At 32.9% G+C, this 13602-nt stretch overlaps 1 protein-coding gene across 1 annotated transcript in view; it reads right to left on the bottom strand.

Annotated features, from left to right (window-relative positions):
* The window catches only part of LOC126885646 (arf-GAP with coiled-coil, ANK repeat and PH domain-containing protein 2), a 106035-nt gene that overhangs the window by 30570 nt on the left and 61863 nt on the right, over positions 1 to 13602 (bottom strand). The window contains exons 5-7 of the mRNA XM_050652302.1: positions 8820 to 8915; positions 3258 to 3466; positions 690 to 806 (exon numbers count right to left, since the gene is read on the bottom strand). Of these exons, the coding sequence (XP_050508259.1) occupies positions 690 to 806; positions 3258 to 3466; positions 8820 to 8915 (422 nt within the window). The remainder of the gene's footprint in view (positions 1 to 689; positions 807 to 3257; positions 3467 to 8819; positions 8916 to 13602) is intronic.

Raw genomic sequence — 13602 nt, 5'->3', positions numbered from 1 at the left:
TATAACTTGCAATTTACTTTCGTTCTTCATATTTTGCATTTTGCACAGTAAAATATTCGTTGTCGCGATAATCCAAGAGGGTCGTATATTCGTATGGGGTATACTGTATACTACATTATTTTATTGAAACTTTTGGAATACTTATAGCGAAGTTAAATAGTTTCCTAAAGCTTACATTTCACTCATATCGGGTGTAAGGAAACAATTTTTAGATACTAAAAATCGCCAGCAGAAGAATGTGAACAGTCGCCTATTATTTGTTTTGTATTCTTTGTTTTATTCATAATGTCACTACTGTCTCTCACTATCTGCTCCCTCCATTTTTTAAGATCTTAATTAGAGGGCGGTGGCTAATCCTTCTTTCCTCATTCCGGGGAGGTAGTTAGACAACTCAAGCTGTGGACCTCCAGTTGTTTGTTTACACTTGGTGTGTTGGTTTATTGCGAATTCAGTTCCTAGCACTCCAAAATACATGACCACCACATAAATTTAATTTTTATTCAGCTTCAAAAGAGTTATGGGCAAAGGACTTGACTACTTCTTCATTTCTAAGTATTCTCTTATGAACTGATAAACACATGAGAGTTATCTTGTTTCTTTTGCTATCTTAAACGAAGAGTACAACCTGTTTTCTCACCTGAAAGTTGTAGAGAGTACACAAAAAAAAGTTATTGTTAGAGTGTACTTACTTTGAAGGTGATAAAACTTCAAAACAAAATCGTCTCTCGCCATCTAGGACAGGTTTCACTGAACATATTCTCAAATCGTCTTCCATAATCGTTTCATGCTCTTCTCCAGATCGTTTTCTAAAAGATATTAAATACAATAATTATCCGGAAATATTCAATATATGAAATAATTTAATATAAGGAAGTACAAAAGTCAAAGAAGTACCCCAAAATGTATATATTAATAAAATGGTCATATAAGGACACGTTTCGGCTCTTCACGAACCATCATCAGCTTAAAAATACAGGAGCAAAGACAAAACTGACCAGACCAGGAAGGAGAAAGAATCTACTAGGTTACATTTTTATGGTTTTATAGACTTCATTATTAAAGTTTTTTGTTTTTTTATATGTTGTAGTAACATTTAGTTAAGATGGTTCGCAAGATGATTCCTCCCAACGTAGAAGTCTTAAAGAATTTTTTAAAAAATTTTTACATTCAAATTAACTAAATGTTAATACAACATATAAAAAACAAAAAACTTTAATAATGAAGTCTATAGAACCATAAAAATGTAACCTAGTAGATTCTTTCTCCTTCCTGGTCTGGTCAGTTTTGTCTTTGCTCCTGTATTTTTAAGCTGATGATGGCTCGTAAGAGCCGAAACGCGTCCTTATATGACCATTTTATTAATATATACATTTTGTGGTACTTCTTTGAGTTTTGTACTTCCTTACCTCGAGACCACATTTGAGAATGGATACTTCTCTTCATGTTAATTTAATATATTTAAATGCCGTACAAGCCATGCACTTAAAATGCCACTTCTGCTACACACCACTACAATAAGACCTCTTGCAAGTGATCCGGTTTGTCAGAAGAGGCAGCTGTAAAACTGGAGATACCATGAACTCTAATAATATGCAACGCCACGAATATTTAAAATAATTATTGATCATCATGTATTCTATGTTAGAAAGATACATATATGCTTCATCGACCTGGAATAGGCGTTTGACAGAATCCGAAGAAAGGACGTATGGAAGATACTAAAAAAAAGGGGAGCCGACAGGAACATAGAAGTAATAAAGGATGTGTACAAAAATAACACAAATACAGTAAGAACCAATAACGAGGAATCCAGAGAATTTACTACAAGTCAAGGCATCAAACAGGGATGCGTGTTGAGCCCACTGCTATTCTCAGTGGTACTGGATGCAGCAATAAAGCCAAGAGAAGAATGAGAAAACTAACATTATGATACTGGCAAATGAAACAGACTCAACTATCGGAGCTATTAGTTGCAGACGACATGGTATTGATAGCAGAAAACAGAGAACACTTACAGAACAACCTTGAAATCCTTGAAGAAGAACTATCAAACATAAATATGAAAATAAACACAGAGAAAACAAAAACAATGATAATTTCAAATACGAGGAAGACACACGCAATAGATTTACACGGGAAACAACTAGAACTAGAGCAAGTGGAACATTTTAAATACCTAGGAGTAATAATTGAATCAGATGGTAAACAAGGCACGAAAATAAACGAGAGAATTGGACGAACAGGAAGTTTATTTAACACTATGAAAACAACATTTTTGGGGAAAAAGATATACCGGAGAAGGTAAAAACGGCAGTCGTTAAATCAGTAGTTAGACCAACAATCATGTATAGCAGTGAGACATGGACACTGACGGGAAAACAAAAATCAATGCTATGGAAATGAGGTTCCTGAGGAAAATAGCAAACAGAAAGAGGACAGACAAAATACGAAACGAAACAATCAGACAAAACCTAAAACTAGAACTAATCAATGAAAAAATAGTAGAGGGACAACTTAGATGGTTCGGGCACGTGTGTAGAATGTCGAAAGAGAAGCTAACAAAAAACGAGTGTTCGAAACGAGAGTAGGTACAGGGGAAAAACAAAAGAGGAAGACCAAGAGTTATGTGGGTAGATGAAATCAGAAACGAAGTCGAGAAGAAAGGATTGACATTGGAAAGTACAAGAAACCTAAAGGTACGTATCCATACAAGGGTGATTCGCGCTTGGTGTAGCAGCTCCACATAGTGGATATGTTGCTGATCGCCGCTCGGCGGTCACCCTCTTCGATTCAACCGATTTGCAGTTTATATGTAGGAGAGCGCATACCGTATCTATTTGAGCAGCTAAACCGAGCGCCCTTGTATGGATACGTACCTTAACACAAGATCGGAAAGCATGGAGACAGCAATGCACAACTCCACCATCCTTACACTTAAATGTAGAGGCGTAGGATTAAGTAAGTAAAGTATACATATATTCTATATTACAAAACTTAGTTCCCTCAGTATCACAATTCACTGTGTCCAATTGTCGAATGGATAGACAGTGTATTGCTAAAAAGACTTCCATTGATAGAAAGCAACCAATACGCACAAAATTTAACGCAATTTCTTTGAAAGATATTTAGGAGTTCAAGAAAAACTTTTTTATTGTGGCCGAAGTAGAATGTGGCTTTACATAGTAAAAATGTTTGTCAACACTGGTCTTGGGCAGTCTAAGCCTTTACAAAACGCTGACATAGATTTAGATACTTACCTATATACTAATTTATTGTCATACAAATAAAACCATCTTCTATTCCACGTTTTAAATGCATTAGAGGTTCTCTTAAACAAATAACCTTCCATAGTGGGACAGTTCTTTTCATTATTTTTTAATAGAATCGGTTCTACGTTAGATACTATAGCGTGAGTATTTTCGAGTTCTTTCTGCACCTTATACGTCTCGCTTCTCATCGTAGCGATCTAAAATGGTAAAATTATTTAAAATAATAATCTAATGAACAGAAACAGAAAAATTCAGTTTCATGTTTCAGTTTCGCTTCATCAGCGATGTTTTTAATATACCATTAGCTTTAGCTTCAATAACCATCCTACTCAACATCAGAGATGCCACACAAATGAATTGACAATCACAAAAAAAAGGCGTGGCAATGCCCAATTTAAAAAAACCATGGATTTGGTGCCGTCTGAATGAGCTGCTTACGAAAATATTCACCAAGAATAGTCGAAAAGATGAAAGCAATCAACACAAGAAATACCACCCATTATTTAGTACCTTTAACTGTTCAGTTGATAAGTTTGGGAAGATCCAAAGCCGAATTTAAAAAAAGGGTCAGTGTTCGTTCAAGTAGGCACACAGAAATACTAAAAGTTACCGACAAATATTGGAGATCACCTTCCCAAACAAACTAGCAATAAATGAAAATGTTTCAAATCTCCGAAAGAAAAAGGAAAGCTGTACAAAAACTTTATGTGTTGAATGTAATGTAGTTCTACGCAGAAAGTGTGTTTTTATCATTTAACTCATAATGCAATAATACCTTATTTTTTAATATAAATTTCTGTTATAAATACTGTTTTTATTACTGATGGGCTTTAGAAAGTGAATAGTTTCAATTCCTAACATGTAAAAGTTAATTCAGTGGTGAGTGGTGAATAAGTTGATTTTTAAAATTGGAAAGAAATCCTTTGTAAAAGGTATACAATTTTTTTTATGAAAAATCCCTTAAAAGGGCTACATCACAACAAAACGTTTTCGATTTTTATAAAAAATCATCATCAGTGTTCGATCTAAAAATAAGTATAACCGATTTAATGAATATAAAGTTAGTATTTAAATTTTGACAAAGGTTAGAGCAAGTTGGTTATACTTACAAACTGGATGCTAGCTGAGCCACAAAAGAAAAATATCTGGGTAAAAACCCTTTACATAAAATATAGATGCCTTAAAAGTGCATACTTCAATAAAAAGGCCTGTGATGGTCACATGGCAAACAGGATAATGCCCTAAGGTAAAGTATACAGGTTTCCCAACACGTGGGATCCAAACTGAGTTGATCACATTTCAATGACTTAATGGCAACTGAATGCGAAATGAGTGATGTTTCTGAAAGGTGTCAAAAGACAGATGGACAACGTGACGTGGAATTTACCCTGTATTACGACAGCCAACTAATTGTTAGTAAAATAATTAATGAAAATTTTCATAGTAATAACAAACATCAACAAAGTTGTGGCTATAATTACATTTAAGTAAGTACCTTGAATATGTAAGATGAACGTGGAGTATGAAATGATTTTTATAATGAGAATTAGCCAGAATCTATGCAGCCACCTATACATAATTCAAAGGTTGATGAATGCGGTTCCTATTCAAAATCATTTCATACTCCACGTTCATCTTACATATTCAAGGTACTTACTTAAATGTAATTATAGCCACAACTTTGTTGATGTTTGTTATTACATACTATGTAAATTTTCATTAAATATTTTACTAACAATTAGTTGGCTGTCGTAATACAGGGTAAATTCCACGTCACGTTGTCCATCTGTCTTTTGACACCTTTCAGAAACATCACTCATTTCGCATTCAGTTGCCATTAAGTCATTGAAATGTGATCAACTCAATTTGGATCCCACGTGTTGGGAAACCTGTATACTTTACCTTAGGGCATTATCCTGTTTGCCATGTGACCATCACAGGCCCTTTTATTGAAGTATGCACTTTAAGGCATCTATATTTTATGTAAAGGGTTTTTACCCAGATATTTTTCTTTTGTGGCTCAGCTAGCATCCAGTTTGTAAGTATAACCAACTTGCTCTAACCTTTGTCAAAATTTAAATACTAACTTTATATTCATTAAATCGGTTATACTTATTTTTAGATCGAACACTGATGATGATTTTTTATAAAAATCGAAAACGTTTTGTTGTGATGTAGCCCTTTTAAGGGATTTTTAATAAAAAAAAATTTTATACCTTTTACAAAGGATTTCTTTCCAATTTTGTGATTGATGGTATACAGCCAACTACAGGAAAACTTTTTCTTTTCCTTGTGGATTTTGAGTTGATTTTTCTTTCATATTGTTTCCATGCGGCAGATGTAAATGTGTACTGTATTAATAACAAAATAAAAACATATCTGGACTTCCCAAACTAAAAGTAACCAAAATATATGGACTTCCCCAAATTATTCAAGTTTAAAAGATACCCAGTGTAAACTACACCGCAGTAACTATCGAACAATCAATCTGATGAGTCCCTTGGTAAAACTACCTTCATTTTGGTCACAATGGCAACGAAAACACATTGTAAATAAAAATGGTAGGTATGTGGAAGATCCGATCAAATTGTGAGCTAAAAGATTTCTTTAATCGTCCACAAATAGTGCCATTCATATGTACAGAATATTGGAAACATTTGAGATGTGGCTATAATGGTGAACCCATGGACAGACTGAGTCACAAATAAGGAGGTCCTCAGAAAAATTAAGAAGAACTGAGAGGTAGTAACCATCATGAAAGCTCGAAAGCTACAATACTTCGGGCACGTTATGTGAAATGCATCCAGATATGCCCTCCTACAAGCGATCCTATAAGCAAAATATTTGGAAAGCGAGGTCCAGGAAGAAGAACATCTTGATTAAAGAACCTCAGAACATGGTTCAACGCAACATCTATGCAACTTTTCCGCGTTGCTGCAGACAAGATAAAGACTGCTATGATAATCACCAACATTCTTAGCGGATAGGCATACCAAGAAAACATTAAATAAATAAACCAAAAGGGCCTAGCCATGTAAGATGATGAAAAATCCCCTTAACTCGATTCGAATTCTATATAGGTCACCGTTTAGCACATACACTTTTTTGAAATTTTTAGCCCCCTAGGTGGTCACGTGACCCACCTAGAGCCTAATTAGGCCTATTATGTTTTTATTTTTTATCTCAGCAGCATCGAGAGCTAGCGAAAAATTTTAAATAAAAAAGTTGTAGGTTTCAAAAAGTTCTGTCCGAAAAAAAAGTTTTTTTTAATTTTTGGCGGGAAATTTAAATTTTAGGACCATTTTAAAAGTTTAAATAAGTATAAAAAAATAACTAAGACAATCGTTTTAAAGAAAAAAATTTATAACGTGTATTTTTGCATAATGTATCACCCTGAATTTTTTCAGAATTTTAAAATTGGTAAAACGTACTTTTAAAAATAAAAAACCGCATTTTTTTGATTTTTTTTAAGTTAACACCGTCACTAGGATAGATAAAGAACTGAAAAACAATTGGGATTTGCTTAATAAAAAATGTTTGTAATGCCATCCATTTTAAAGATACAGGGCGTTGAAGAAAATAAAATTATACACATTTTTTACGACTGCCGAAACTACTGGCACTGGCAACATTGTAATAAAATTTGGCAGGTTTTAAGAGGTAGTTATTGTGCATTTTTTGACATACAATTAAGAATTTTATATTCATCATTGGCGCACATACGGGTAATAGTCTGAACTTTTTAAAGAAAAAAAGATAATACGCCACTGACATATTTCAAATTAACAATCATTTTTGAATTCTTCGTTGCATTTGTGACAAAAAATCTATCTTCACTTTTTTATAAATAAAATACCTTGATACTTCCAAAGTAATGGAATTAAGTTTTTATGGATGTACGAGTTGCGAGTATTCGCGGTGTGCAAGTACTTGGAAGGGATACGTGAAACGATCGTGCGCGAATAGCGGAGAAATATTGCAACTTTCTTAAATAATTCATATTGTCAATTGAAATTGTCAAATTGACGTACTTCATATCTACTGTCATTGAAAGACAAAAATTATATGTTGCTCCACAATATTGATATGATATGCAATTATTATATAAAGGTAAATTTAATTAATTGTATTTTGCTTGCAGTACTGCATTTTAATAACTAATTTTATTTACTACATACAATTGTTTACGTTTTCATCACATAACCTGAATCTTATTTTTTCTTCTTATTATTTTTTTGGGCTATGGCCTTGACAATTATCCAGCAACCAGGACTAACGTAATTGGTCAATACAATTGAAAGTGCGAATAAAAGTGCAGAGCGTAGAAATAGGTGTCGCTTTGCGCAACTTGCACGGTCCCAATAATGTGTAGATTGTATAGAAACTTAACATAGTACTTCGAATACTTTGTAAGGGTTAAGATGTTTTATTTCTTGCATAAAGATGGCGCGTCGTATGAAAAAATGGAAAGATACATTTTTTGTCACAAACGGAACGAGGAATTCAAAAATGATTGTTAATTTGAAATATGTCAGTGGCGTACTATCTTTTTTTCTTTAAAAAGTTCAGACTATTACCCGTATGCGCGCCAATGATGATTATAAAATTCCTAATTGTATGTCAAAAAATGCACAATAACCTCTTAAAACCTGATAAATTTTATTACAATGTTGCCAATAGTTTCGGCAAAATCGTAAAAAAATGTTTTGTGTAAAATTTTGTTTCTTTCAACGCCCTGTATCTTGAAAATGGATGGCATTACAAAAATTTTTTATTAAGCAAACCCCAATTGTTTTTCAATTTTTTATCTATCCTAGTGACGGTGTTACCTTTTTTAAACACCATGTATAAAATTGTATCAAAAAGCGAAAAAAAAAACAAAAAAATGCGGTTTTTTATTTTTAAAAGTACGTTTCACCAATTTTAAAAATCTGAAAAAATTCAGGGTGAAAAATTATGAAAAAATACACGTTATAAATTTTTTGCGTGAAAACGAATGTCTTAGTTATTTTTTTATACTTATTTAAAATTTTAAAATCGTCCTAAAATTTAAATTTTCCGCCAAAAATTAAAAAAAAATTTTGTCGGACAGAACTTTTTAAAACTTACCACTTTTTTATTTAAAGTTTTTCGCTAGCTCTTGTTGCGGCTGAGATAAAAAATAAAAACATAAAAAGCCTAATTAGGCTCTAGGTGGGTCACGTGACCACCTAGGAGGCTAAAAATTTCAGAAAGTGAGTTTCTCTATATGTGCTAAACGGTGACCTATATGGAATTCGAATCGAATTGGGGGCATTTTTCATCATCTTACCCAGCTAGGCCCTTTATTAACAAAAAAACGAGATTTTAACTAAAAATAGATAGGAAATGAGGCTTAGTTCATAAAAAAATAGTTCCGGTAGTGATTTTAGCTTGATTACATACATCTTTCGGAAAACCACTAATAAAACATAGAAAATATTGATTACAAATATTCGGTAACAGCAAAGCACTTATAGAAGAGAACGATTGTTACTAAAATAATTATTTTTAAAGTGTAATAATACTTACTTCATCTGCCAAAATCTTGGAAAACGGTTCCAAATCGGCGCAAAGATCAGAACCTTGGTGGTAGTACGTTGTACATGCGTGCAAATATGACAACAACTGCAAAAGGAATATTTTGATTAAGATATGAATAAAACGATAGGCATCAATTGAATACTGTCTGTATTTCTAATGACTAGTAAAGATTAGATTAGATTAAATAAACTATTGTTATTTTTACGTAACAATATTAAAAATACAACAACATCCGGGGCTAGCCATGAGTATAAGATTATGGCTCTAATACTATTTTTTTTTGTAATCATCACTAAGATTAGAGGAATACGAGAATAGAATATTTATTGCATATTTACATATACAAACTCTCCAAAAGAAGATACATTTGTAAACCTACAGAGATGAATTTGGTCTAATTGCTTAGGAGGTTTAGGCTCCTCTGTGCTTAGGAACCATTATTTTTCTTATAGTACCTTATCGAGTATGGTATGTTTAACAGCAAATGGTTGAGTTCAATTAGTTACCACTATAAACATCTTGGATTAACCGATAATAGTATAAAAGGCCCGGTTTCAGGTAAAATTTAAAATGTTTTCTGGTAAAATTTCTTTTGCTTTATTATGGGAGTATCGTCTAGTCAGTGTTAATTGTCAAAATACCAACTATGTCTACCTCGATTGCTTATCGCTCCGGGTGGGTCTTAACAATGGGCCAGGTCAGATAAATTTAATAATATTTACGACCTCACTAATTGCACTCAACCATTTACTGTTGAACAAACCATACCATTGACGTTGCCAATTAACACGCCAATACCTCTCTGTTTTGAGCTATTGTGAACAGTTGTTCGACTCTCAGTACCTTGGTCCCTTCTGGAAACACAAATAATTATGTGGAAGCTAAAAATCATGTCCTAAAGCACTCTCTTTCCACGGACGTTGAAACCGTAAACAATATAATCATAGAGGCGCTAATGACTGCACAAAAACAGTAGTTTTTTTACACAACAGTAAACACAACTGGAAAAGACGAGATACTAAGTGAAAAAAAAAACAAAACACTCATTAAAGAAAGAAAACTAAGAAAGAGGAGCAAAAAAGTGAATTCATAAAGATCAGAGAAAGTATAATATAATACTGAGAAAATACAAAAGGTTATTGCGGAAAATAGATATATGAAGTTACTAGAAGACAGCTTTTTAATGGCAAAAAGGAAATTGTTAAAATTAAAGACAAGAAAGGTAATATAACAGCAAACGGAGAGAGAATACCAGAGATAACAAAAAGTTTCTCACTAGTTTTAAAAGTTTCTCGCCTTGTTTTTAAACTTAAACCAGGAGGAGTAAACTAAAAAGACAGATTCACACCCATGAGTCATTAGAAAAATAACCAAATACATCTTCTTTTTTGGCTGATCACGTCGGTCTTCGACTGTAATCCATAAATATTATATTTATTATACTAATACGTCGCTAAAGAGTTCTAAGCCCACTGTTTTTTTATGTAAAAACAGCCTGAAAATCTAAAAATTAAAGGAATAACGCAGAAAACTCAAAAATCGCCGATATAACTTAATTAACCTATGAAATGCCAATAGTGTCAAAATTTCATAAATGTCAATAGTGTCAAAATTTCATAACAGTGGAGTAAACTTGCCTGCGGTTCGATCCATTACAAACAAGCATTGCGGCGCGTAAATATGAATTACTCCTGGTTTAAAAACAGAGCATAGTTTCAGGCAACTTACAAAACACAATTTCTAACTTTAGAGCACTTTAACGCTGACGCAAAGATTCACAAATAAACTAAGAGTTACACAACGAGCCAAGAAACTTGCAATGTTGGGCATGAGACTTCGAGACCATATAATAAACCAAAAAATCACACAAAAATCAGGCGTCCAAGACGTTATCCAAAGACTCACCACACTGAAGGAGATCTGGGGAAGCGGAAAGTGGACATGGATGCGTGACACGGAAGGTTGACAATACGAATCATGGAATAGAGACTCAAAAACTATAGAACAAGCCGGGGACTACCTCCGACTAAATGGGCTAACAACGTTAACCTTCGTCGGGCGGAATAGGTACAATTGTAACTTTTGAGTTTTCAAATTGTGATAACTTTTTTTTTCAAAGAGGAAGAGACTTGAATTTTTGTGACATCTCTACATTTATCTAATAAAATATGTGAGCCAAATTTAACAAAAAAATCTTTATTCAGTTTCCAGAAGGAGGCTTAAATAGTTCCTACCCCCATAAACGACGGCATAGGTAGGTACATTTGTACCTTGTACATTTTTTAAATAAATAATTTTAAAAAACAATATATTTTGTATTTAAATGATTGCTTATTTGAATTAAAATACAAACATGAATGTTAGTGTGGATTTTCGCAACACATACATGTCGTTTTAGATAAAGAATGTTCGTCACACACATGAAGAAAACATACTACACAAATATTTCTCGTTTTACGCTGTTTTCCCGTTCATTTTGACAAATATGACAACTTCCAGTTGCTGGAGTAGATCCACGAATGCTTTGAGATACTTGGGGACGAGTTTTTACAGCAAACACATGCTCTGTTTGACCAAGGACCGTTTCTACAGCACTACGAAGAAAATGACTCCTCATCATCATCCGATTTTTTACTTTGAGATTGAAATGAAGGCAACCAAATGTCTTTAGAACGATCCTTCAAAAACTTCCTGCGTCAGCCCTTTGTTTTTTGCAATGGATTATGCTCTTGATGTATAAGTATATATGTTTAAGCCAGTGACGTCTATCATATTATAAAAAAAAGGCCAAGGCCACCGCAACGTTCGACATAAAATGCTGAGTGGAGTATACGATCAAATACTCACCCAGCATTTTATCCATGTTATCAATCCCGCTTTGGTTTTATTGTAATACTGAATTATTTCCGGCTTCGCTACTTCACTGTCTTCTATGTTTCCTGTTATATGCTCGGACGAGGTTAACACTACTGCTTTGTTTTTCTTTGGCACATAGAGCATACAGTAGCATCATGATTGTATGCAAAATTTGTGGAAAATCCAGCTCTTTCCTTGTTTGATTACATATTGGTGGGTAAAAATCTCTTATTTTTTCTAACTGTGCCTAATAGCCCTACTAACCTCATGTGTCATGAATTAAAGAATTTAGCAAATTAAAAACTGGTAAAAAAGTTATTTGTGGTAACATTCTGCCCATAACCTTTATAAGACGTGACCAGTTTCAAAACTGTTTGTTCGCCAACGTTAACTTGTCTAACGTTAACGTATCTACCCTGAAGAGGCCTCGGTCTAAACGAAAAATAAACAACGTGTCTTCATTCAAGACATTGCTGCACGTATTAGTGGCTGATACTCCATAATCCACACCTCACACAAGTTTTCTTTTGTTATTTCTATGTACACCTCTTTTGTCTCCATTTCGGTAAACTAGATGTATAATCACAATTATTCATAATAATTTTTAGGTATACGAGTACACGTAATGACAAACACCAAACAACTAAATGGGGATGAGATTTACCTTTCCAATTGAAATACAATAAAATGCCGTTCCTAGAATTTGTTTACGACCATTATTTTCAAGTTTATTGTTGTAGTAGTAATTTCAATAGTTTACGATAGATAAGAGCGGTCACGTCATAGAGGCTTCTAATCTTTATTTGTTAATCCGTACAAGAACAAATTACCGAATATTATTATTTATTTATTGTAAAATTCAACAAGTTGTTAGGTACCAGTTATGCTAGTAATAAATAATATTATCTTAAAATTAAAATATATCATTTCCCTTTAGACTACCGAATTTTTATTATTGTTTACTAACGTTATTAACGAATTGTACTATCATAGGTACAATTGTACCTACCTATGCCGTCTGTTAACGGTGTAAAATTATGCCGCTCGACAAAGGTTAAAATAGTAGCGGGAAACTGGTTACAAGCGGCCCAGTGTAAAAAATATTGGAAAAGACTGAGGGAGGCCTAAGTGAGGATGATGATGATTACATTATTTATAAAATTACTATTTATCAAATAAATATCGAATTCATCAACAATTAACTAATACAATGACAATACCTAATATGTAATTCTAAAATTAAACAGAATGATAACTATTTCTTATCCATAAGAACGCAATTAAAAACCACTGTTCATAGTAAACGTGTAAACAAAATTAGTAAATACGTGTAAATATAAACCATCTCTATTATCATTCTTTATCTTTCCATAAATAATTTACCTATTTATAAATATATATGTATTTTGTGTAGGTATATATATATTATTTTACAAAAAATATAAGTAAAAATAATTAAATTACCTACCTAAGCTTTTCAGTAAAAAGAAATAAATACATACATTTCTTTCCGCGTTTCTATTGAAAACTATTCGCGACAAAAATATTACTGAAAAATAATAGTTTTTATTTAAAACTGTCAAGCTATGAGTCATCGAAACATCGAATAGTTTGTATCAATTATTATGAATGCTTAATATTGCCTGAAGTATCGTTTGACTTCATTAATGTTTTAGTTTTAGATGGAACCTTTGCACTTTACGATTAATTGAAACAGTTTAAAAAATTAATCGTTTGGCAACTTTAGGGGCATTTGGAAGATTTTTGCAATATTTGATTTTCTTTATTTCACTTCCGTTCAAGCTGTTGTTGGTTTAGGTTGAGAAGAACCTCACTTTCTCACTGGTCCTGTTGATCACAAGTTTTCATTACCCCAATACTCAGAAATCAAGTGTTTCTAAGTTACGAAGTATCA

The sequence above is a fragment of the Diabrotica virgifera genome, chromosome 5 (assembly GCF_917563875.1).
Source record: "Diabrotica virgifera virgifera chromosome 5, PGI_DIABVI_V3a".
NCBI classification, from domain to species: domain Eukaryota; kingdom Metazoa; phylum Arthropoda; class Insecta; order Coleoptera; family Chrysomelidae; genus Diabrotica; species Diabrotica virgifera.
The sequence above is the reverse complement of the archived record's forward strand: the minus strand, read 5'-3'. Positions and strand labels throughout refer to the sequence as shown.